General features: G+C 43.9%; 1 protein-coding gene across 1 annotated transcript in view; it reads left to right on the plus strand.

Annotated features, from left to right (window-relative positions):
- The window catches only part of cdk19 (cyclin dependent kinase 19), a 67,844-nt gene that overhangs the window by 2,504 nt on the left and 37,562 nt on the right, over positions 1-27,778 (plus strand). The window contains exon 2 of the mRNA XM_079255244.1: positions 5,451-5,526. Coding sequence (XP_079111370.1) covers positions 5,451-5,526 — 76 coding nt within the window. The remainder of the gene's footprint in view (positions 1-5,450; positions 5,527-27,778) is intronic.

Raw genomic sequence — 27,778 nt, forward strand, 5'->3', positions numbered from 1 at the left:
TGATGGTTGTAAATATGTGTTAGTATTAGGGCTGCAACTAACGATTATTTTAATAGTCGACTAATCTGTAAATAATTTTTTCGATTAGTCCCGATTATTTCTGTCCCGCCCACCATCTGTGCTTCCAGCTGACGCAGCTCTTTTTACTGGTTCCAGTATGTTTTACCCCACTCTCCTCATCTGCATGATATGAATGTCCCCCTGATTCCCAGTCAGTCCCAACATAATTTCCTTTAGAAAGTTAAAAGAACGACTCCTGAACCAGTTGAATAATAAATTTAAGCTTAACAGCTTACTAATAATTTATTTTTAAACATCCAAACTTAGCTATAGTGTCATATCCAAGCTGGACAGAATTTGCCTCAAAAGGGAAACAAAATAGATAAAATATTTTATCATCTTAATTTTCTCAGATTGAAATGATTATATACATCTTGAAAAAGCCTGTTTTGTAGGTAAACAAGGGCCACAATCCTTTAAAACATTCCTGAATCCAAACGGTGATCCGGATTACCACCTAAATTAAATCACTTCTTCTTTTTCACATTTCCAAAAACTCCTGAAAGTTTCATGAAAATCATCATGAAAAATTCAAGTCAGAAGAACTTAGAACAACCGCGGTTTTTAGCCAGTTAACAACGTGACTTAGCTTTAGCCCGCTTACCTCCGTTAGCTGGTTAGCTCCTGTTATATCCGGGTTAACTCGGTTAGATCTTAGCTGCAGAAAGCTCGGAGTTCGCCCGATGTCAATCATCCACTGTGACGCTCATAATGATTGCATTGAAATGATTATTTACATCTTGAAAAAGCCTGTTTTGTGGGTAAACAAGAGCCAGAATCCTTTAAAACATTCCTGAATCCAAATGGTGATCCGGATCACCACCAAAATTAAATCACTTCTTCTTTTTCACATTTCCAACAACTCCTGAACATCTCATGAAAATCTATCCATAACTAAAGTTATCTTGAACACAAGCTCTTTGGCAGAGGTAACAACAGCTATCGCTACTCGCTAATGCTAACTTTAGCTAATGCTAACTTTACCATCAGGAACGCTGGAAACCATTACTCCAGGGTGCTTTCCTTACAGATGCTCATCATGACGGCCGTGCTGCCGTGGTACACCAACTCTGCGTGGCAGACGACACATTTCACCTGTTTGACACTTTGTTTAGCCTGAAATATCCCCAAACTTTGGAAATAGGCTGCACCGCCGTCAGTTTCTTCTTCGTTGTTTAAACAAAGACGCTGCAGGACAACACTGCCCCCAGCACTTGGTGTTTAGAGTTCTTCTGCTGTCTGAAAAGCCGTGGTTGGTAAATGGCATTAAGTTGCCTGGCATTTATGTTATGGCGTTTATAACGCAACGCGTCAACAATGAAATTTCACGTTGATGAATTGTCATTGTAGAGAAATTGCTGCAGCCTTTGTATTTCGTGGTTTTGCTATTGTAGCCCCATCTCAATGGGCTGACCGCTTCAGGCTTGGCAGCAGGAGTGTAGAAAAGCCTGCTGTTACTTTGGGGAATGTGACGATGTGGAAATCGGTGTCTACATGGAAATAAAGCTTGTTAAATATTTTTGGACTATAAAGCAGTCTCACGCCTCTGCATATTATTTGTTTTACCGACGGCCAACTGACCTTGACCTCACCATTATCCAGTTTTGCATTACAAAGTAGCTAAATATTGCATTCATGGCCATGTTTTCAGGCTCTGGCGCCTCTATCAGACAGGAAAAGCGAGTCGAGAATGATTGACATGCTTTAAGCCTCTAGCTGGAAATCAAACCTGCTACGCCTGTTTTTAGGGGCTGTAGTCTACATATGAGAGTTTAGAGAAAGTCATGTTAAGTTTAGCTGTAAAGCAGTGGTGTAGTGGTCTCTCAAGAAGTGGGTATACTCTCAAATTTTCGCCCTCGGTTTAAAACAGAAAAAAGTAGCCCAGAAAACGATGTTTCAGAAAAAATGACGTAAAACTACTCTGTATTGTTCACCCCAAAAATCATCACTATATTTGCTCATTGTCACATAATTTCTGGTTTTGGTTTCAGGGAGGAAGAGTTATGAAATGACTAAACCGGTACCGGAACACAGACTAGTGAGAGACAGGCTCATAGACATAAATCTTTATTATGTCTATGTTCAGGCTAACGCAGTTGATGGGTAACTGCACCAGTGTAGCCTTAGCTGAGCTGCTGGGCGACGTAGGTACACGTGTAGGGATGTCTGTAAATCAGTGTTTAGAAGTGGGTATACTCAATGCTGACTGAAAAAGAAGTGTGTTTACTCGGTAAATATATCCTGGACCACACCACTGCTGTAAAGGTTATAGCAGATTTTAGCTTCATACGCAGTGTCCATAAAACAAAAGAAAGAGAAAAGTTAAAGAGCAGCTGAGAGCTGAACCTTTAAATGCCGGACCATAAACAATGCTGGATGATGTCGTTACTGAAACGCAGCACCTAAATCTGAAACATCAGCGAAACATCCGCAGGTCATCCGACAGAAAACTGTTAAAAACACTCAGTTATCATTCAGAAAGGATTTCATCTGGTCTGCAGTTACGTAAAGTCCAGGGCTCTGCATGAGGTTTCCTCATCTGGACTGACAGCAGCGTGTTTCAGACCGACTCAGGATCAGAGACTACGACCATGGAGGGTGGTCAGGCTGACTCAGAGCTGAGTGCGACTTCAGTCCACTGAGTGCGACCGTACGCGCAATCCGGGAGACCAAACACTTCATCAGACGGGATGAGTTCTCATATTTCCCACTTTATTCATAAGGGGGAGTCAGAAGCAGTTTAGCACCAAGTTACTGAAAAGATTAAGAATATCCATTAATAACGGTATAAATAATAGGGGTGTGACGATATGCTTTTGTCCCGATTCGATTCCAATTTTTTGGGTGCCGATTCGATTTACCTTGCGATTCTTACAATTCTCCGATATTGCTGATTTTTGTAGATTTAAAACAACAAAAACAATGTATAAAACTTTTATTTTGCTCGTCCTTTTGCTTCATTTCAATAAAAAATAATAAAAATGACAAAAATTTTATTGGGCATTCATTTTATTTATTTGAATAAAAATCAATTTATTAACAAAAAAATCGATTTTAAAATTGTGAAGAAAAAAATCCCGATTTCCAATTTTTCGATTTGATTTTCCCACCCCTAATAAATAACCATCACCAGGTTGCTGTTGGACATAGGTTGTGGGGAGTCAACTGATCTGCTTTCTGATAGGTGACTGCGTTCTGCAGAGTCCTTGCAGGGCTGGATTGTGATCATTCGTCTAGATGGGTTATTTATTGTTTGTTTCCTGCTTTAAAACAAGGTGATTTCACCCAGAGTGAAAAGGACATGACAATACACTGTTAAAAAAAACTCTAACATTACAGTTTTCTGTATAATTTCACATTTCCCTCCCTCATATATGAAGTACAGGAAAATACCAATAAGATTGCAGAAACCCACTGTAAATACATATATATATGATAATAGACAAATAAAACCAAAGATCCGGCGTAAAAGTAAGAGCATGGATTATGTTTTTCTGATGGCCATTTACCGTAATTTTGTGATTATTGTTTTCTGTTGTTTTACATTTTTTTTCTGTGTCCCAGCTGATGGATTATTACCGTTATTAAATATTTTTACAGTGTATAACGACTGTGGACTTAAAGACTAATCACATCTTGTACATGTGAAAACAGACTGATAAAGAGGCTTTACTGAGCTGATAGGTAAATGCAGCAGCCGTAGATAATTTACTCTTATCTCACTGCTGCTGATATGAAATATATCAAAGCTCATTAAATGAGTCGTAACCATCAATCATGCTGGGTTTACTGGCACAGAAAGTCTGATTAAGATCTGCTGTCACTCTGGTGAATAAAAGCTCTTCAGGTTTAGTTCTGTCTGTAAAAGAGACCCAACTCTGGTTTTCAGAACTGGTTTCTCAGTGGCTGAATATACCGGGTAGAGCATGATACACTGCAGCCCAGAAGATGTTTGCAGACACCAGGAAGCACCTAACATGTAGCATAGCAGTAATGCTAACAAGTAGCATAGCAGCAATGCTAACATGTAGCATAGCAGCAATGCCAACAAGTAGCATAGCAGCAATGCTAACATGTAGCATAGCAGCAATGCTAACAAGTAGCATAGCAGCAATGCTAACATGTAGCATAGCAGTAATGCTAGCAAGTAGCATAGCAGCAATGCTAACATGTAGCAAAGCAGCAATGCTAACATGTAGCATAGCAGTATTGCTAACAAGTAGCATAGCAGCAATGCTAACAAGTACCAAAACAGCAATGCTAACATGTAGCATAGCAACAATACTAACATGTAGCATAGCAACAATACTAACATGTAGCATAGCAACAATGCTAACACGCAGCATAGCAGCAATGCGAACATGTAGCATAACATGTAGGTAACGTGTATCATGAAGGTCCTGTTAGTTTCCATGGAGATGAAGGTCCTGTTAGTTTCCATGGAGATGAAGGTCCTGTTAGTTTCCACGGAGATGAAGGTCCTGTTAGTTTCCATGGAGATGAAGGGGTTTGTTAGTGAGTGTAGTTTATTCCCACTATCATAAAGCATCTTGGGTTTCACATCTTTCTGGACCCTCATGGTGTTTCTAAGGGGTATGTAGAGTCTAAACCTGGATTCTCCTGACTCTGATCACTGATAGAGGTGTTCTTCATCATCATCATCATGTGCTGATGACTTCTTGAGATATTTACCTGGTAACACCTTTATAAAACACCTGACAAAAAGCTCAGCTTCACTTTTTACCTCCTGCTGCTGCACAGTTCGTCCCCAGACAGTTCTTGGTGATTTTGGCGGTTTTCTTCTGGTTTTCATTTAGGAGGAGATAACATGAACATGTTTTACTGTGTTCCTGGTGAATTTACTCTGACACAGTAACACATGTTGATCTGACACGCCTCACATGTCTCAGCTTTCTGTAGAAACCAGGATTATACACGCAGCCCTTGCTGAGATTTCCTTCATTCATTTTGGTTTTGTTGTTTCAGACAGGAGGAAAACAGCTGAAAAGGTTCTGATCCAGATCTGTTCAGCCTCCTCAGTGATGCTCCTTCATGATGTCACAGACTTTATTTGCACGCTATCCCTCGGTTTTCTGCTCCTCTGCTCTTAATTTCTCCGTCCGACACACAAACCATCGGCCTGCTGGCTCCATCTAACCCTGCAGTCTCACATTTACCTCATTAGCCACGTTTTACACCCAGATGTTAAACTATTGACCGTCCTGACATTAAGATGTTTCCCTCAGATCACGGGAGGAGTTTCTCCAGGGTTTGATCTCGACCAGGAGGCCTGAGGAGGCTGCAGCAGGTCACCTCTTTTACCCCTGCTGCTAAAAAGAATACTAGACACGGACTGACATTGCTCCATCATTCTGTCTTCTTCTCTGCAGGAAAGATGAGAAGGAATATGCACTGAAGCAGATAGAAGGCACTGGAATATCCATGTCCGCCTGCAGGGAGATCGCAGTGAGTCCTCCATCACCATATTCATGTCTTCACATTTAACATGAGAAAATTCAAGCAATAATCTGGTGAAATAATCTGCCGGTGCAGGAAGGTGATTACACTTTCCTGACATAAGGTAGTATATGCAGACTTTAACCCAATGAGAATTACAGTAAAACACTCATTCCAAGCCCTTCATGAAGGAGAAACCCTTCCAGCTATCCTGTCGATGCTTCTTTCAGTGTTTTTGCTGCGTTCACATTAGGATAGTCTGCTAGACTCAGTCGGAGGGGTGGGCAATATTTCCCAAAAAATATATCACCATAATTTCCTAAAATATCTTCAAAACATCTGGATCGGTATCAGTGCAGCGATACCAGGATCAGTATCGGTGCATCCCTATTTAAAACAAGATCCCACGGCTAAAACTGGGACTGAAAGAAACACTCTGATCTTAGTGCTACGATTTAACCAATGTGTGTGTGGAACAACCAGTATTTTAGGATTTATTAGCTGAGTTAGAGACATGATTAATAATCCTCCACATTATGCTCTTGCTTGTTCTCACGCTTCAAAGCTGAATGGTCAGAGAGGAAATGGCCAGGTCGTACCTAAATGCCTGGAAAACGTCTCTAGATCACTGACAGAGTAAGATATTTACCCCACAGTGTCGAGTTTCTATTAAAGAAGGACTCAGCTGCAGAAAGTTTAAGTGGCTACAGAGGTCTAATCACAAAATTCTTCAGGGAGTGAAGTGGAAGAGATGGACTATGGTCAGGTACCTGCCATGGTGGAGTGACTGGTTTTATAATGGTAGTGATGGGAGACAAGTGTGCTTTAGTGGCGCTGCAGGTGGAGAGGGAGGTAAAACTGAGCGAGAAGAGCAGGAAGGCCTTAGAAGCCGGAAGGAACCATCTGGTGATATAAGTGAAAGCACTCCGGGGGTTTAAGGGTTAATAAACTGAACAAATACAGCTTTATGTCTATTTATGGTGTTTTAAATCCTCAATCTCCTGTTTAAACTGACAAAGATGATGAGGAGCTTTCTCTATTTGACTTCTTTGCTGGATTTCACACCATTTTAATCCTGAACACATGCGATTTTATTGGGAAGAGTTGAACTATCCGGCTTTGGTTATATAAGAGTCAGACTGCAGAATTAGTCAGATTCATGGCTGAGTGAAATGAGGGACTGTGTGGGCTTTGACTTAATCCAGCCTGGTTGACGTATGACTGCTTACAGACATCACAGCTTTGCCATACGTTTATTTTTGACTCTGCTGCGCTCACACGGCGTGTAAAGATGGACAGTAACTATGGCGTAATGTCTTACTGCCACCTGTGACCTGAGGGAACATCAGAAATAACTCCAGGTTTGAACCTGAACCGCTTCATTTCCACCCGGCGTTCCCTGAGAAACCAGGCTGTAGTCTTTCACTACAAACTGACCTTTGACCCACACATACCAAAGCTTGTAGAAACATGTAGAAGCATCTAGAATTACAGATGCACTCTGTGTTTTACTCTTCTCTCCTCCAAGCAGACGTGTCCCACCTGAAAGACACTGCAGGCGCCAACGCCTCATCACTACCCACAGTGTCCATTTAGTCTGGACAACCTCAGAGCAGTCGGGACTCTGTGGAAAATGTCCATAAAAACAGAATTCAGTGTTTTCTAAATTTCATCGTTTTATTCCCTGCAGAAGATTAACATCATGTCAGATGATGAAGATGAGACATTTTATTGTTTCATGGACAATATGAGCTGATTGTAGATGTGATGGCAACAAGGGGGGGGGGGGGGGGGGGGGGGGGGGGGTGATGCTGCTGGAGTTGGGGTGTTTCCGTCCACCAGTCCTGCAGATGGAGGAGGAAGGTGGCTACATGGGCGTTGCACCAAGTGGCAACCTCCGGCGGTTAAAAGTGAATGAAACTGCAATTCCCCCTTCATCCACTAGGGGCTGCAAAACAGAGCAAATCCCCATAGACTCCCATGTTAAAAAGACCAACTTCACAGCAGGAATAAACATCTTTACAGCTGAAATAAACATGTCTACAGCAGAAATAAACATGTTCACAGCAGGAATAAACATGTTTACAGCAGGAATAAACATGTTTACAGCTGAAATAAACATGTTTACAGCAGAAATAAACATGTTCACAGCAGGAATAAACATGTTTACAGCAGGAATAAACATGTTTACAGCAGGAATAAACATGTTTACAGCAGAAATAAACATGTTTACAGCAGGAATAAACATGTTTACAGCAGGAATAAACATGTTTACAGCAGAAATAAACATGTTTACAGCAGGAATAAACATGTTTACAGCAGAAATAAACATGTTTACAGCAGAAATCAACATGTTTACAGCAGGAATAAACATGTTTACAGCAGGAATAAACATGTTTACAGCTGAAATAAACATGTTTACAGCAGAAATAAACATGTTCACAGCAGGAATAAACATGTTTACAGCAGGAATAAACATGTTTACAGCAGGAATAAACATGTTTACAGCAGAAATAAACATGTTTACAGCAGGAATAAACATGTTTACAGCAGGAATAAACATGTTTACAGCAGAAATAAACATGTTTACAGCAGGAATAAACATGTTTACAGCAGAAATAAACATGTTTACAGCAGGAATAAACATGTTTACAGCAGGAATAAACATGTTCACAGCAGAAATAAACATGTTCACAGCAGAAATAAACATGTTTACAGCAGGAATAAACATGTTCACAGCAGAAATAAACATGTTTACAGCAGGAATAAACATGTTTACAGCAGAAATAAACATGTTTACAGCAGGAATAAACATGTTTACAGCAGGAATAAACATGTTTACAGCAGAAATAAACATGTTTACAGCAGGAATAAACATGTTTACAGCCTTGTACAAAAATCCATTTTAGGTTTAATAGGTCAGGTTTACCTTCATGACAACTGTGGGGGGAGTGAATTTTTAAAAAAAAAGTAATTTAATCTGGAAGTTCGGCATATTTAGGGGCGTGTCCTTTTGATTGACAGGTACCCGATCTCCCGCTTCCAGTCAGAAGAACGTAGAACCGCGGTTTTTAGTCGGTTAACAACGTGACTTAGCTTTAGCCCGCTTACCTCCGTTAGCTGGTTAGCTCCTGTTATCTCAGGGTTAGCTCGGTTAGCTCTTAGCTACAGAAAGCTCGGAGTTCACTTGATGTCAATCATCCACCATGACAATCATGATCATGGTTGCAATGAATGATTATTTACATCTTGAAAAAGCCTGTTTTGTGGGTAAACAAGGTCCAGAATCCTTTAAAACATTCCTGAATCCAAGCGGTGATCCAGATCACCACCAGAATTAAATCACTTCTTCCTTTTCACATTTCCGTGGTACACCGACTCTGCGTGGCAGACGACACATTTCACCTGTTTGACACTTTGTTCAGCGTGAAATATCCCCAAACTTTGGAAATAGGTTGCACCGCCGTCAGTTTCTTCTCCGTTGTTTAAACAAAGATGCTGCAGGACAATCCTGCCCCCAGCACTTCCTGTGGTGCTTTGCATTGTTTGCTCGGTGTTTAGAGTTCTTCTACTGTCTGAAAAGTCGTGGTTGGTAAACAGCGTTAAGTTGCCTGGAGCAGCGTTTTATTAGAAAAGCCGTTACAGCGTTTATAACGCGACGTGTCGACAAATCGTTGCAGCCTTACTGTAGAGAATCTGGATGGTTTCATGTGTTTACATGGTGCTAAATGTGATTTAATCTTTTTTCTTCGTTCCACCAGGCTGTCAGGATTGTATTGATTGTGGTCGTTTTGTAGTAATTTGTTTTCTTGGTTGGACTGGGTGGGACGGATTGGTCTGAGAGTGACGTGTTTTTGGTTTTGCTCTGAGTCGGTGTGTGTCATCTTGAGTTGGTTTTCTGTGTAGTAATGATGGCGACTGGGTGCGTCGAGACCACCTGAAGGATGACTGTTTTTGTAAAATTGTCGTGGAGATTTCAGGCGTTTTATTCTTTTAGTAAAAGTGAGTGAAGTAACTGATGTGTGTTGATGAAGTGCAGAGAGAGGATTTGTGGTAAATTTTCATGTTGGTTGTAGATATTCTGCCAGTGTGTGAAAGTGGAACATTTGCCCGGCGTTTAAGAGCGCGTTTGGCCTTGTGGATGGAAGCTGGAGCCTATCCCAGCAATCACTGGGCGGGAGGCATCACACAGAGACAGTAACCAGTTAACCTAACATGCATGTCTTTAGACGGTTGGAGGGAGCCGGAGTACCTGGAGGGAACCAGGCCTAAACTGGGAGAACATGCAAACTCCACACAGAAAGGCTTCCGTTCCCATTTCTTGCAGATGATGCTGCTGTTAGTTGCATCCCGTGTGTTGGGTTTCACCTGTCTGGCGACGAACTTCGCCTGTTCCTGAAGTTTGTCGTCCCCTGTGTATCGAGTCTGTAAGCTTTCTGGAATGGAAAACCCAAAGTTCCCATCAACTCAGAGGGGATGAACTTCTACATAACCTGCTTTCTGGAAAGGACTGGAGGTGAGACCAGCAGCACCTGAAGACCAGGTGAGACAGAGGAACAGAGAATGAAAACCAGTCGCTGCACAGAAGGGACGGCGTGAGGATATAATACAGACTAAAGCAAGCGCTAAACTAAAACCTGAAGATTGTGACAACCCACGACAACAACCTTCGTGTTTCTGAGCACATGTCATGTGACAGCTCTGATTCATCCTGAAATAAGTCCAACTGCCATGTTGCTGAGCTGCCAAAGCTTCACACTGACTGAGTGGGATTCTGGTCAAGAAAACCAGTCCTCTCTGGGGCCCCACGCTGCCACCCCTGTTAGCCATGTGGGGTCATAAATGTCAGATCTGAGGAGCGACAAGCTGAGGCCTTACTTGGTTTTTCGTAAAAGCTGTGAGTGAACACACCCAGTCGGAGGAACGAGTGTTTCCTGAGTCGACATGACTCAGATTTACTTCTCATGAGTCGTCATGGCGATGAGTATTCACGCCGTGTTTCAGCTACGATGGCTGGTGTGGATGTGTGATCTGTATGGTGAAAGGCTCTTCTGACGCTGGGATGGAGGGAGGTGGGCTTTATTTTCCTCACTTGTCTCCTGAATGTCGCAGCCACCAGAAATCCTCCCCGTCCAGAAATTCTTAAAGACTTCTCTGAGTTAAACAAAGGAGTCTTTGTGCCTCCCAAACCGCCTCCATGCTTCATTTAGCAAACTGTGCAGTTCTGCAACTGGCATGCCACATGCAGAGGAGCCGAGCCTGGAAGGGTGGAGAGGGATCGCTTTGGCAGCTTTGCAGCACAACTGCTCAGTTTTTTTCCACGTTCATTCTCCCTGGAAGCAGTTTCTCCAGACTGGTTTACCGTGGTTTCACACAATATGTCCCAAGTCCTGCCGAGATGCCATCTTTACTTTGTCTTTGCCTTTAATTTAACTGCAGACAGCAGCCCGGCCATGAGAGATGTTTCATCTCAATGTCTGATCTCTTTGCTTTAAATATGTATATATATATATATATATACACATATATATATATATATATATATATATATATATATATATATATATATATATATATATATATATATATATATATATATATATATATATATATATATATATATATATATATATATATACACTACTCACAAAAAGTTAGGGATATTTGGCTTTCAGGTGAAATTTGTGGAAAATGCAATATGTTCATGCTACAGTGATATAATATCATAAAAGTAAGACATTTAAGTAGAAGGATGCACTACTGATTTCCTCATCTCAAAAAATTCATTCAACACAAAAGGTAACAACAATGGTAGTTACACCACAACAAAAAATTTGAACGTCTCAATATCTGGTCATGTGCCCTTGAGCATCAATTACAGCTTGACAACGACGTCTCATGCTGTTCACAAGGCAACTTATTGCCTGCTGAGGCATGGCATCCCACTCTTCTTGAAGGGCAGCCCTCAGGTCATTGAGGTTCTGGGGTGCAGGGTCTCGAGCCTCTACACGACGGCTCAGCTGATCCCACAGGTTTTCAATGGGATTCAGGTCTGGAGAGAGTGCAGGCCGTTCCATTTGAGGTACACCAGTCTCCAACAGCCGTTCCCTGATGATGCGGCCTCGATGAGCAGGAGCATTGTCGTCCATGAAGATGAAATTAGGCCTGTGCTGTTCATGTAGGGGCACAATCACTGGATTAATGATGTTATTCAGGTAGTATGGGCTTGTCACTGTACCATTCACAAAGTGTAGGGCAGTTCTGTACCAAGTGGACACCCCTGCCCACACTGTAACACCGCCACCACCAAAAGCTGGCCTGGTGACAACAGTGGCTGATGCATAGCGCTCTCCCTGACGTCTCCAACATCGTTGCCGGCCATCATTTCTGCTCAGTGTGAATCGACTTTCATCAGAGAACAGCACTGAGGCCCACTGGTTCCTCGTCCAGCGTAAATGCCCCCTGGCCCATGCAAGACGATGATGCCTGTGCCTGGTGGTGTGGTCAGGTACCCGTGCAGGTCGTCTAGCACGCAGACCACGCTGATGGAAACGGTTTCGAATGGTCTGACGTGACACTTGGGTGCCTCTCACCTCTCTTAAATGTGCCTGGAGTTGAGTGGCATTCATCATCCGGTTTCTCAGGGCAGTGTTCACAATGTAGCGGTCATCAGCACGGGATGTGGCCAAAGGACGTCCACTTCTAGGCCTTTCTGTGACTCTTCCAGTCTCTCCATATCTCTGTTGCAACCTGCTGATGACACTCTGTGACACTCCAAGCTCAGTGGCCACTTCTGTCTGAGAACGTCCTGTTTGAAGCATCGCAATGGCAAGGGACTGTTGTTCCATTGTTAGGTGTCGTCTTGGTCTCATGATGTCAAAATGTGAACAGCATGATGAGGACAACTGTTTAAACACCAGCTCTAATTGAACCAGGACATTTATTGGTCAATTCAAGGATCACACACCTGCCGTGATTTTTGCCGTTAAGCTCCTTGTTAGAGAACAGCAACTTGTGCAAAATTTATTGAAACATTTAACAGTTGGACATGTGCATTTAAAAGCTTAGAGAAGATCACATTAAGTTCACCTGTACAGGTTTGAATGCATTTTAGGCTTGTTGTGAAATTTCACCCAAAAGCTGAATATCCCTAACTTTTTGTGAATAGTGTATATATGTATATGTGTGGACAGAGATGTCTGATGTTCCACTAGGTATCTGTTGGAGCCACTTCTCCAGTGTGGGGGACACGGCCCCCCAGTGCTCCCATCACTATGAGTACTACTGTTGCTTTCACCCTCCAGGCCTTCTCCGGGCCTTCCTTGAGGTCTTGGTACTTCTCCAGTTTCTCCTTTTTCCTGATATATCCATCGTTCCTCCAGTCAAAGTCGTCCTTTGAAAGGTCATGTTGTATTCCTTTTCACTTTTTCGTCTCAGAAGTGAGACAGAAATCTCGTCAGAGGCGACGGGATGGACGGGATTCCCTGTAAATCTCACGATGAGGTAGAGGTGTGGACCCATGGCAGAGAACGGAGGCAGAATGCTGAGAAGGTTCTGGGAGTCTTGTTTATTTAACACAGTGTTTCTCAAATCCTCTGGCTCCTGCATGTTTTATAGGCAACCCTACCTGAGCACACCTGAATGAAATAAAGGACTCGTTAACAGGCTGCAAAGAACTTGATGAGGAAGTTCAGGTGCTCCGGAGGAGGATCATGTCTAAAACATGCAGGGCAGGGGGCCTTAGGACTGGATATGAGAAACAAATTAAACAAAAGCTAGATTGAGGACTAAACTCAAACTCTGTTGGAGCAAACACGACCCAATGGACCAGCAAAATAAGAGAAAAACTGAGGGGTAAAAATACACCAAAAACAACAAGACAAGGTGGAACAAATGAACTAAATGAACCCGGGTGAACTAATGAACACAAACAAAGGCTGAACAGGAACAAACTACAAAATAAAACAGGAAACCAGGAACTTAAGAGACATCACAAAACATACATGATGACAGTAAAGAGTGGCAGAGTTTAGCAGTTATGTCTGCTCCAGTAACTGTGGAACTGACATGTAGCATCCATACCAAACACAGCGTGCTCCATGTGGCGCCACATCTTCCTCAGATCCTGAACTGTTCACAGTGGAGTCTGATGGACGTTACGTTAATGTGATTCAACACAATTTTCAGCTAAAGATTGTAACTGAGGCCATGGCATTCATTCATCTTTGTTTAATCGTTTCAATCAGAAATCAGCTGAAAGTGACGAGTCTTCACGCCTTGTGCACAGTTTTAGACCTGAAGATTCACCTCTTTCAATTCAATTCAGCTTTATTTGTATAGTGCCATGTTGTCACATTTACATAGACATCATTTCAAGCCAATTCATACATATCCTATAATAGAAACCAACTGATTACATCGAGTCATGACTTGGATCCAATCCCCCATCCTGAGCTGCACGCGGCGACTGTGGGAAGGAAAAAACTCCCCTTTAACAGGAAGAAACCCTCCGGCAGAACCCGGCTCAGGGAGGGCAGCCATCTGCCTCGACTGGTTGGGGTGGAGAGGACAGGAAAGACAGATCAACATGTACAACTGCACTTATTCAGGAAGACCTGCGGAAAAAAAGGAGAAATAAGTTAGAGACGGCAATATTGTCATATATTTATACATTAATATATTAGAGAAATAGAGCGAGGTACTTCTCAGTGCATCAGGTAACATCCCCATTGCTACATAAGTAATGGATGGCTAGACTACCCATAACTATAAGAGCAATGAGCAGAACCTGGACAGTTGGGTCCCGTACATGCAGACTCCAACTCAGGAGATGATCATATCCTAACTATAAGAATCATGGAAAAGGAAGGTTTTCAGCTCGATCTTAAAGGTCTGGAGGGAGTCTGCCTCCCGAACCCACGGTGGGAGCTGGTTCCATAAGAAAGAGCCTGATAGCTAAAGGCCCTTCCTTCCATAGTACTCTTTGAGACTCTGGGAACCACCAGTAAACCTGCAGTCTGAGAGCGAAGTGCTCTATTTGGAATATATGGATCTATAAGATCTTTTATGGACAATGGAGCTTGGTCATGGAGAGCTTTATATGTGAGGAGAAGAATTTTAAACTTTCTCCTGGATTTAACAGGGAGCCAGTGTAGAGAGGCTAAAACTGGTGAAATATGATCTCTCCTGCTAGTCCTCATCAGAACCCTCAGACGTGGAGCATCAGCGTGATTCATGGACTTCAGGGTTTTTCTTATTGATCACAACGCAGCATTCAGGTGGTGGAACATCCTCCGTTGTCATGGCAGCAGCTTGCATAACTAAATACACCTTTAAACCCTTGTGACAGAAACAGTCTGTGTTTAGATGAACCTTTTGTGACCCATGTAAATAAATCCTCCGCTAGCTGGTTGTTCCAGGTGATCTGTCCGGTTTAGGTTGAGCTAATCGGGGTGGAGCTCGTGGACGGAGGGACTCCTGGTTGGATGTTAACAGGAACTAACTTGGTCTTTGGACAGGGAGGAAGCCGACAGTCGAGTTCTGATGAACACATGGTCCTGACTGCAGGACGGAGCGGTTTTAATTATTTCAGCACAGCATGACTTTCGTTTAGCAGCTCTCACACTTTCAGATCAATATTTTAATTATTGAGTCCATTAACTAATTAACTACAAATGGTCACATGTTGCTGTTGGAGTCCCGGCACATGTTCCGAGCATAACCTGATATCTCATTGATTATACTCTCAGTGTTTTTCATTCCACTCTGCTGATTGCAGACAGAACGTCCGGTTTTCACCTGGGAAGGAAAAAAAACTTTCTGCTTTATTATTCAGGTTCATTGATCATAAAACATCAACACTAAATTGGTAATGATCCCAAAATAGGGTTTTTGCCTCCCCAAGCGGGTCCTCTGATGGATCCTTTCCACCAAAGGTGCTGGTTTGGTGCTGGTGGTCGAGCCAGTGCTTCTAAAGAACCGGTTCTGGTTTCGGCAGGACGAGCCGAGTCAGGGCGGTGGCATTATGTCATCCACCGTGGCGGAGTTCAGGGCGCTGGTTTGTGGTTCGCCAGTCGGTCACCAGGAGCAGAAGTCAGGATCCTGAGATGTGGGTTGTTTTGGGTCGCCCATTGCCGCTGCATCCCAGTCCGCTTTTCTGGTTCCTGAATTCTTCTTTTATTTGTTGAGCGGCTGGTCGATGCGCCGTTCGGAGCCAGATGCAGCCATCTCTCGTGGTAGCAGCTCGAAACGGGCTTTAGCTGATTGACCTTGGATCTCCGTGGACGACCCTAGAGCCAGTTCAACCATGGTGCCGGTTCTGCTTGTTCTTGGAGTCCATTTCTTCACTGGTATGAAGATGTTGGTCCGTGTTTCAATACTCTTATTTTGGCGTGGTAACTCCGCCCCCCCACACAGGCAACATGAAGCGGGTCTCAACACTGCCCCAGTTAAGAGTTGGTGCCTGAATAGAACCAGTTTTAGAGCCAGGAGCCGGAGCTTAGTCTGGATCTGACTCTGATCCAGCACTGGAACCAGCTTGGTGGAAAGGGAGCTAGAGAGCACAGGGGGTGTGTAGGTTGGTCGTGTCCACGCAGAGACAAGCTGAGGTGTTTAACGTTATGTTTTGTATGTTCCTTCGGGCTGAGCGGTATGGCAAAGTTTTCAGATCACGGTTTTATTAAAAGTCATGTCGGTTTTATGGTATTTGATGGTTTTCTTTTTTCATACAAGAGTGTTCTTACCCTCATTATCTTCTATTATGAAAAGATTTACTGCACTTGATTTCCGTCAGAGACGGTAGCCAGCTTGGTCTGTAATTTTCCTCCGCGTTGCGACTACATGGCGGGTTTGGCGGTGTTGCAGAAACATCTGCGGTCTGGAAGGACATAACTGGGATCCAGTTTTCACCATCGTCTTAAAGCCGTCTTTCTCTACGGTATTTATAGGAACCATATGCTTCACGAGGTGGAACGTGACTGCGTCAGTTGTCTGGACCCGCCGCTTGTTTTTGTTTTCATATGAAGTTGCTTTAGCAGACGCGTCTTGAATGAACGTCTGACTTGCAGGTTTAGCTGTGGATGTGGACGGTGCAGATCTTACCTTAAGACTTCTTGGTACTCTAAAACATGTTTTCGGCTAAGGTGGTGAAGCAAGTTGCTGGCGTTACCACTGCCGGCTACCACTTTTGTTCAGCAGCAAAAAAATCGTTGTTTGGTCCACGTCGGTCCTTTTAAAGTGGAAGAACTTCCAAACCACAGATGGCTCCTCTTTTTGGAATTAGTTCCTCTGGGTTAGCAATGTGTGCTTCGTCTTGAGGGCTCTCTCCGTTCTGTTCTGTTTAAAACTTTCCCTTTCACACGCTGAAGTGTTCGTGTTCACAGTCGTGGTTTCTTGGCTCAGATCACACATATCGCTCATATGAGCGACTTCCACATAGTTTCAGGGTTTCTTTCTGACAGCCTGGAAAATGGACGGACATATGAACATTCGTTTAGATGATGGTTCTGATGGAGTCCCTTCGCCTTCCTGCTCCTGAGCTCCAGCTGTTTCTTTATTACGAGTTTCACTTTCAGGAATTCAAACAGTAAATTTGTGAGTCTTGTTTTCGCCGTTGTGTTACGACGGCTTCTGTTTGGCGTCATGTTCCACCTTCAGGAATATTCCCTGTTTCCTTCCACCACAGCAGAAACGGCACCGACGCAGGCACACATGACCAGAGGATGTTATTTTATGTCGGTGGTTATTTTCTACTTCCTGAAAATAAAGCCGTCATAAATCATATGTGGAGCCAGAAAGGTGGATAAAAAGCTGCGTTATCTCCACCGATCTGGGCTCCAAGAGACGCTGGGGTGTTTATTCTGGCCCACATCTGCAGCGAGCCGATCACTGAGCAAACACAAGCATGTTTTAGTTGTTTGGGTTGAGGGTGGAGGAGAGCTCCGCCACACGGTTGCTAGGTAACAAATGACAGCTGATATTTAGCTTTCTGTCAAAGGGAGGAGTTCTGACACGAGATCCAGACTCCAAATCTGATAAACCTGACAGCCATGTCTTATTACCACAGTCTCCAATCTGATGATGGTTATCATAAAAAAACAGTAAATAAAACAAAAATTAAACTCAGTTCTTAATAATAATAACAATAATTTGTCGATTGATTGATAAAGTACGGTTCAGCTTTATTTATATAGCATCATTCACAACAGTTGGTTCAAGTCTCTTACAGGTTTAATCCAAATATATAATAAAATTATAATTTATTACACAATCCGTCTAATGAGCCACATTAGTCCTTTTATTATAACTGTGTTAATATAAACCAGTTCAATAATAAATAATAAATAATAATGAACGAGCTAAAACCTCCATCAAGACCAGAACCATGAAGAAAAACCTCCATCAGGAGCAGAACCAGGAAGGAAAACCTCCATCAGGACCAGAACCATGAAGGAAAACCTCCATCAGGACCAGAACCATGAAGGAAAACCTCCATCAGGACCAGAACCATGAAGGAAAACCTCCATCAGGACCAGAACCAGGAAGGAAAACCTCCATCAGATCCAGAACCAGGAAGGAAAACCTCCATCAGATCCAGAACCATGAAGAAAAACCTCCATCAGGACCAGAACCAGGAAGGAAAACCTCCATCAGGACCAGAACCAGGAAGGAAAACCTCCATCAGATCCAGAACCATGAAGAAAAACCTCCATCAGGACCAGAACCAGGAAGGAAAACCTCCATCAGGACCAGAACCATGAAGGAAAACCTCCATCAGGACCAGAACCAGGAAGGAAAACCTCCATCAGATCCAGAACCATGAAGAAAAACCTCCATCAGGACCAGAACCAGGAAGGAAAACCTCCATCAGGACCAGAACCATGAAGAAAAACCTCCATCAGGACCAGAACCAGGAAGGAAAACCTCCATCAGGACCAGAACCAGGAAGGAAAACCTCCATCAGGACCAGAACCATGAAGGAAAACCTCCATCAGGACCAGAACCAGGAAGGAAAACCTCCATCAGGACCAGAACCAGGAAGGAAAACCTCCATCAGGATCAGAACCAGGAAGGAAAACCTCCATCAGGACCAGAACCAGGAAGGAAAACCTCCATCAGGATCAGAACCAGGAAGGAAAACCTCCATCAGGACCAGAACCAGGAAGGAAAACCTCCATCAGAACCAGAACCAGGAAGGAAAACCTCCATCAGGACCAGAACCAGGAAGGAAAACCTCCATCAGAACCAGAACCAGAACCAGGAAGGAAAACCTCCATCAGGACCAGAACCAGGAAGGAAAACCTCCATCAGAACCAGAACCAGGAAGGAAAACCTCCATCAGAACCAGAACCAGGAAGGAAAACCTCCATCAGAACCAGAACCAGAACCAGGAAGGAAAACCTCCGTCTGAAATGTGTCCACATACTTCCGTATTCAGATCGTTCCGAGTATTTTCTATAAGTTTATATAAAAGGATGTAAAGCAGGTCGTGCAGTCAGTCATTGCTGTCCTGCAGGTTTCCATGTATTCCTGCTTCAACACAGCTGAATCAAGTGAAACGGATCCACCAGCCTGTGAACTTCAGCACAGTTCATTTTATCAGGTGCGTTGGAGCAGGAAAGCATTGAAAACCTGCAGGACTGTGTCCATGGAGGAGCTACTTAAGCAGAGTAGAAAAGGTGTAGTTTTCCTTATTAATCTGTTATTACGCCGTTATTTTACAGCTCCGAGCCGCTGGAGACCAGCTGAGCGTGGAACCTTCCTGGTTTAGAGGGTTTTGGTTTGACCGCATCGGTGACGCGTTTTACTGACGTTTGCTGCTGAACTCCTGATTGTGTGTTTGCGACGGAGACGTTTGTGTTAAACGTGACTGTATTTCCTGCAAAAGGAGATGTTGTCTTAACAGGTGTGTTTCAGTCAAACGCTCCCAGCGATGAGACTGCAGGTGGAATCTGCCTCTCGCCTGCTGATGCCTGGGATGGTCTCCGGTTGTCCTGCAGCGCTGCATTACAGCCAGCCATGTAGAAAATGGACATTCTGTATTAGAGGAGGACATGGGTGGACGTGATTGACTCAGGACCCTGCAGCTGCATGCAGGTTATGTCACCACACTGCCTGACGGAAGTCCTATTGGACGTTGGAACTCCAACTGTGTGATAAGATAATATTTTCTGGGACTGATAAAGACTTTGTAAAGAAAGAACTCAGATTTCCAGCTTTTACTGCTGCTCATCTAACAAATAATAAGATTTATTAGCAGGAAGCTTGTTAGAGCGAAGAGAAGCCTGCTGGTCCGTGCATCCGCACGCACTAAGCTGTAAACGCACTTTGCCTAATCGTGCATGAAAGTCCTCAGCATGGAAACCGTTCCCGGCCAGCGTTCCCTGACTGAGGCCGGATTCTAGCTGCAGCAGGACTTGGTTTTACTGGTTTTCTGTGTTGTCCCACCAGCAGTGTGATGGTGTAAAGCAGCTCCGCTGCTGGAAGCCGGCCGAGCAGGGAGATGTTTCTGTCGCCATGTGGGAGAACAACTCAGCAAATCAACTCCATCGTTTGTCGTATTTATGGTTTTGTCTCGTATATGTAACCATGCCACCGTGTGTGTGCTTTCCCAGTCAAACCATTAAGCCCCCTTAAACACGGTAAAATGTGACTCTGGTTTCTGGATCCCGCATCATGTCACACCGTTCCCATGACGAACCAACAGAGGGGTATGTTTCCAGTAAACTTCAGAACCAGCACCAGTTGTTCGTGTTAATATTTGTTGCTGTCTTGGTTTTAACCCTTAAAACTCCGCCAGACCCCCCCCCCTCCGTGTGCTAACTCATCCCCATTATCAGCCTCTACTGAACCCTGGTGGTGCATAACTCTGTGGGAGGAATCATGATGGGTTTAGGACAAGATTTCCAGACCTTTCCACAACCTGTAGTGTTTATTCTCCCTGTTAAATCCACAATAATCCACGATAACGCCATTATATATCACTTTTTCATGCTTTAACGAGGACAGCAGGTAGATAGTAGCAGGAAGAAGTATGTGAACATGGAAACAGTGTGTGTGTGTGTGTTTTAGACATGAGAGAATGATGTGCAGATGAGAAAAGGCTTGGTCGCTGCTGATCTGTGTGTTATTTCTACACACTTCTGGTTGCTATAAATGATGTTATACTAGATTTTACCGGGTGTTATTTAAGGATCATTGTTGATTTACTAAAGAAAAGTAACTAAATGTATTTTGATTCATTGTTGCTTTGGTAAGATTTATATTATATTATTATGTTATTAGGTTATTAAGGCTAAAAAATCTTTCCCATAATAATCATATAAAATCTTTATCATCTTAATCAACTCCAGTCCTTATCATAATAACCAAATATGTCATTATTCAGGTCACTTATACCCCTTAAATGTACATTTCCATGCATAATACCATGTAGTTTTTATTAGATAAGTCCTAAATGTACTAAAGTAGTTTAAAATAAAGATTTTTGAATTTAGATAAAATCCTAATCCGCATAATGCCTGTTATAAAAAACAACTCTTTTCATGTGTTTGTTCATCCGTAAAAACAGTGACATCATGTCATCAGGTGGGCATGAAAGGGTTAAGATCATCTCTGGTCCATTTTAGCCTCAGATTGGTAGAGGACTTGTTCTCCTCTGATCACCTGGAACGGCAGTAAATCTGTTCTTTTGACCTTTAAGACAAACTGAAATAAGAACGTCAAGGTTCCTCTAGAGACCATTTTCCACGCAGGATGTGGAAACTTGACCAGAAACTGAGGAAAAATGAGCTGAAAGGGGAAAAACGTCATTTGCGTTCCAGAGGACGTAAATGTGATGTAGACCTGCTCAGAGGCAGGAGCAGGAGCGCTCATCTGTTTGCATGTCTGAAGACCCCCTCTCATGGCTGGAGGCGGGCCGACCCATGTTGTGCTTCCGTGTTCTGTTTGGGAGGAATGTGGGTTTAATCGTGGTCAAAGTGATTTTTGTCTAAACGCTCCTGCTGAGCAAAGCCGCCTTCCTCTGTAAAAATAGAAAATCAGATTTAACCCTCCTGCTATGTTGTATGTCAAACATGTCTGTTATAAAGTTTAGGAAAAAAATCAAATTTTTAAAGTTTTTTTTTTTTTGTATTATTCACAGTCGTCTTCTCCACTCAACATTTCTAACAAAACAAACAATAAAAAAGTATGATTTTTGTTTTTTTTTTAAGGTACATTCAAAATGTTTAATGAGATTTTTTATGATGCTGAATTGAGTGAATTATGATCTGAGAGTGGTAAAAACATCGGTGCTCCTCGTGTTGATGAAATTGATTGGTGGTGTTTTGTAGTTTTTAGCTCTTATTGATAACTTAAACAGGAAGACAGCGCCATTGTCTTCCTCTCCGAAGGAGCCGCATCAGGTTTGCAGTGGCGACGCCTTACATGATGGCGTGCCAGTGGACTGTCTGAAACCAGAGCTTTTCCTCTGACCTGCTTTTAAAGCTACGAGGTTTTTCACCAGCTGATGGGATGCGGTTACTCAGTTCTGCCTCCGTCCTGTGTGAAACGCACGTCACGGGGTCAACATGCAGCTTTATCTGAGGATTTAAACACTCAAAGTAATAGATAAATAAGGTTTTCTTTGTTAGTGTGTCTTCAGCCTCATCTCTGGGTTGAGGTCGGACCTGTTTTTCACCCGATTCTCATTTCATTTTTCGTCTAAGCCCCTCTGTTCCTCCTCCAGCATCACGCCCCTCTTTCTGTCAACACATGCAAACACAACTTAACACTTTGGCCTCATTGGCTGAGATCATTTGTACCATGTCAGAGTGTGACGTCATACATACAATTCTGTGAGGACAGCATTATTCCAACAAAAACCAGGGTTACTTTTAACAATGACAAGCCCTGGTTCACGCCCAGACTGAGACAGCTGAGGAGGGAGAAAGAAGCAGCCTACAGAGCCAATGATAGAGAGAGCTACAAGGGCGCTAAGTACCAGTTCTCAAGAGAGGTGGAGCAGGCGAGATCTCGGTACAACAAACGTCTGAAGGAGCAGTTCTCTGACAATGACACCGTCTCTGTCTGGAGAGGGCTCAGGCAAATCACAAACTACAAGCCTAGAGCCCAACTTGCTGCTGATGACTTACAACTGGCTGAAAATCTTAACACCTTTTATGCCAGGTTTGAAGTTTCACACCCCTCCTCCACCCCCCTCACTGCACAAGTCTCTTCAGCCACTCCGGAGCCACACCCCTCCCCCACCACCTTCACCACTGTGGATAGTACAATCCCCTCTGACCACCCCTCCCCCTCCACTGCCTTCTCGGTGACAGAAGAGGATGTGCTCAAGCTTTTCCGTAAGCAAAACCCACGGAAAGCTCCGGGCCCAGATGGTGTCTCCCCCGCCACCCTGAGACACTGTGCAGGCGAACTGTCTCCGGTCTTCACGGACATTTTTAACATCTCCCTGGAGTCCTGCCATGTTCCAGCCTGCTTCAAGCTGTCCACCATCGTCCCTGTCCCCAAGAAGCCCCGTATCACTGGACTTAATGACTACAGGCCTGTGGCGTTGACGTCTGTAGTCATGAAGTCATTTGAGCGCCTGGTCCTCCCTCATCTCAAGTCCTTCACCTCCCCCCTCCTGGACCCTCTGCAGTTCGCCTACAGAGCCAACAGGTCTGTAGACGATGCCATCAACCTAGCCCTTCACTTCATCCTGCAGCACCTGGACTCCCCGGGAACCTACGCTAGGATCCTGTTTGTGGACTTCAGCTCTGCATTCAACACCATCCTCCCTGCTCTGCTCCAGGACAAGCTCTCCCAGCTCAACGTGCCCGACTCTACCTGCAGGTGGATCACTGACTTCCTGACGGACCGGAGGCAGAGCGTGCGGCTGGGGAAGAATGTCTCCACTACTCGGACTATCAGCACAGGATCTCCACAGGGCTGTGTACTTTCTCCCCTTCTCTTCTCCCTTACACCAACTGCTGCACCTCCAGCCATGACTCTGTTAAACTGATCAAGTTTGCGGATGATACCACCCTCATCGGGCTCATCTCTGACGGTGATGAGTCTGTCTACAGGAGGGAGGTAGACCGGCTGGTGTCCTGGTGCAGCAGCAACAACCTGGAGCTCAACGCTCAGAAGACAGTGGAGATGATCGTGGACTTCAGGAAAGTCACAGCTCCCCCCCCCCCGTCCTGACAGACTCCCCCATCACCACTGTGGACTCCATCCGCTTCCTCGGCACCACCATCACACAGGACCTGAAGTGGGGGCCGTCCATCAGCTCCCTGATCAAAAAGGCCCAGCAGAGGATGTACTTTCTTCGGCAGCTTATTTCCTTTGTATGCCCTTTTATTTTATATTACATTTTTAAAGTATTTTTTATCATAACTAATATTCTTTCTTTTATACTATTACTTTATTAATGTTATATGTTGCACATTAGCATCGAAGCAAGTTAGTTTGTGAATTTTGTAACTCACTGACAATGGCAATAAAATTTATTCTGATTCTGATTCTGATTCTGATTCTGATTTAATACCAGATCCCAAAGATGTTAGGACTGTATGAAAATGAATAAAAACAGCATCCAATGATGTCCAAATCCCATCAACTCATATTTTATTCCCAGTATTACCAGATAAACAACAGATCAGATGATGGAACTGAGACATTTTAGTGGGAAATATGAGCGGATTGTGAATCTGATGCAGCGACACGTTAGCATGTTTAGCATCGTTAGCATCTCCTCTTCCTTTAACATCTGTCTGTAAAAATCTGGGAAGTGAGGAGAGCAGTTATCCCGTTCTAGTCTGATGCAGGATCCCAGCTGCTCCACAGTCCTGGATCCTGGTTTGTACTGGTGGAACTGGACTGCAGCAGACCAGTTCTCCTGTTCCACCATCAGGATGCGGTCCAGCATGGTGGAAGGTCTTCCCTGAAAGAGACGTTGTCTGGATGGGAGCAGATGTTTCAGCATTGATGGAGCTTCCCAGATGTGGAAGCTGCCCACGCCATCGGCACTAATGCAACCCCATCCCATCAGAGATGCAGGCTGATAACAGGCTGGATGCTCCCTCTCCTCTTTAGTCTGCAGGACACGTCAAGAAGTTGTCTCAGCACTACAACCATCTTTCTTTTCACTTCCCCTCACCCTTTATCCTCCTTCCATATCATCTAAAGCAGGGCTGCCCAGCCAGTCACAATGAAGGATGTTGTGATAAGAGTTTAATTAAGTTCCTCAGATATAGTAGATGGTTAAAGTGGAGCTCAGTTACAACCAGAGGAAACTTTCAAAGTTCACCAGCATCATCTCAGAGTTCACTTTGTACTTACAGTAAAATACAGTCATGGCAGCTCATCCTGATAAATTATTCATCCAGAAGGTGGGATTCACATTCTGCTTCCAGTCCTGTCCCTCCTGACCGAAACACCCTGCGGATATGGAGGCCTGTCTAAAGGCCACGATTGATTATTGTCCAGACAGCATAGTGCAAAGTGACTCAATGAATCAATGAATCCAAAGATAGGGAAAGAATGGTATGCACAGAAATCAGGATGGCCATTTTCTGACACTTATCCCAGGGTAGGTTGCAGGGGCAACAATCTTGTGCAATCCGCTGGGATACCAGCAGTTTTCCACCCGAGGAAAATGGTCTCAGACTCGTAGCAGCTTCAGACTCACCCTTTCACTGCCTCAGCCCCTCCGTTCTGTGAAGCCAACAGTGCAACATCGTCAGAGGAAAGATGCTTTCCCAAACCGACCTATAAGCTGTTGTCATGAACAGAATCTGTCACAAACTTCATCCAACGTGACTCAGGCCGTCACTGTCGCTCTGAGTGTGCAGGGCCGAATGGTCTTCAACCAGAGGTGGCAACTCCTGGTCCAGAAAGTAGAAGTCCTGCCACGTTTATGGGTCTACCTGTACATTTAGAACAGGTATTTTCACTAACAGGCTCGTCTACCTGGTAAATAAAGTCTGCTCATTAAATTCAGCTGGTTTGGTGACTGGTGGGAACAGCTGCCGAACTGGACTTTTACGTTCTGGACCAGGAATTTCCACCTCTGTCTGTAATACAGCACCAGATACTGCCGTCAGGCCAAGAAGACCACAGCTCCATATTCATTCATTCATTTTCTCAACCGCTTAGTCCAATTAAGGGTTGCAGGAAAGCTGGAGTCAAACCCAGCAGTGATGAGGCGGGAGGCATGGCACACCCTGGACAGACTGCCAGTCCATCGCGGGGCGATCTCCATTTTCTTTTGGCTGTAAAGGAAAAACAAAAAGACGATGAAGACGTCCTCTCCAGCTGAGTAGTGTGCTTCTCTTTCTCAGTACATTTTCTGACAGAATTTGGAATAATTATGAGAAGAAAAACGTGGCTTTGAAGCTGAAGTCTTGGGTTTTTATCTGCTGCACGTAGCCCTCCTGTTCCACCGTCAGGACAGGAATTAGTGATGTGACATGCTTCTGCCTCTGTAATGTCTTTCCACTCCGTAATATCGTCCCATTTCCTGCTCTTTCATCCATAAGGCTCCGCATGTTAAGACCATCAGTGAACTCTGGGCTGCTGGTCTGGGACAGTCTCCAATCCCAAACACCATTTCATATGCCCATCTTCCACTTGTACCTCCTATACCCGACCTTACTGGACTCTGCAGAACTTCTGGCTGTTTCCACTTGGAGATTTAAATCCGAATAGATACATGATGGTACCTACTCCATCGACGGTCCAAGCCAGGAGAGTCGGGCTGAAATGGTGTCGTCTACAGGCCGATTAAGGGATGTCACTTGGTAGCTGTCCAACCAAAGGACTGGAAGTCTGTCAAAGGTCTGCAGTTTCTGTCACTGCGACAGCTTCAGAACCGACACCAGTACCTACTCTCTGCAGCTTCGGTCACGGTGGTGTCTGCTTCCAGACACCAGACCCCTTCCCCAGTTTGGATTGTATGCATTTTTGCATACATTTTTGACGTCATATATGATCCAATGAATGTTATGTGGTTGTGATTTTATGTCATGTTTTAAGGGAAGAAAAGAAACACTCCTCAGATCTACTGAACTCTGGACAACGTTGCGGCAAAAAAAGATGATTTTTTATGTTGATAAGATGCTGTTTTAGATCCAAACACAGAAAAATACATCAACAAATGGTGAGAAAACAGCTAAATGTGGTGTAAATCAGTAAACATATCATCAAAACACCAGAATTAGCTTTGCAGGTTTTTAAAAAAAAATTGTTTTCATTTAACGTGACAATAGAAGTAGAAATATCTGCACAAGGTATGATTTATTGTCCCTGTTTGCGGTTGAATACAGACACGAGAAGACAGAAAGAATATGTTAAATGTTTTCTCAACAAGCTCCATCACTGCATGTTCTACATTTCTGCCATCTTCCTCTCTGGACAACGGATAACTACCAGCTCAGGTTCTGCTGCGGGACGTCAGTCTTTTCAGAGGCCAGCTTCCCTTTCCCTGGCAGTTTCCAGAAGTAATTTTAATAGAACAATCTGAAAACTTTCAGCCATGACATTGTACACAAGGTGGCATTAGCTACCATTAACTTACATTCAGTGGTAGTGTTTTGTCGTATCCTCGTCTCTAATGGTTCCTAAATTCTCCTCGACTTTTCCAGAGCGTTTCTTCTCGTCGCGCCCAACCTTCTCTTGATTTTTTCTTGTAGACTGAATTCCAGAAAAAACTGCAGACCGAGCAGCGCATACACCGTCACATCAATGTCCTCCATTGTTGTGTTTGTGTTGTATAGAAATGACATAACAGGACATTTGATCCGCCTTCCTCCAGTTACCCTTCCCACATTAGAGGGTCCCGAACTATAACAGAAAACCGGTAGAGTAGAACCGGTCGGATAGAGTAGAGCAGAGTAGGTACAAATGGAAAAGGGGCAACAGACATGTCCAACAAGTCAACAACATCCAGGGCCTTTAAGAGCTGAGGCCAAACCTCATCCATCCCCAAAGCCAGCCATGGTTTAGCTGTAGTTACTGCTTGCTGCTGGATTCCACAGGTTAACTCAGGAGGAAGAGCAGTTGTCTACCAACCGAAGGCTTGACTTACCCATGTTGCATCCAGATGTTCAGTAAGGATTTTTTCGCACCAGTATAGCCGAGGGATCTCAGTTCGATTGGGGAAGGGGTCAGAATATCAATCTGAGACCCCCGGACTATCCTGGTCCCACTTTTCTTTGGTTTAATGTGTTTTCACGCTGAACTTTACTGAAGCGAACTGAACCACCTGGACAACGTC

This window comes from Telmatherina bonti (genome assembly GCF_933228915.1).
Source record: "Telmatherina bonti genome assembly, chromosome: 16".
NCBI classification, from domain to species: domain Eukaryota; kingdom Metazoa; phylum Chordata; class Actinopteri; order Atheriniformes; family Telmatherinidae; genus Telmatherina; species Telmatherina bonti.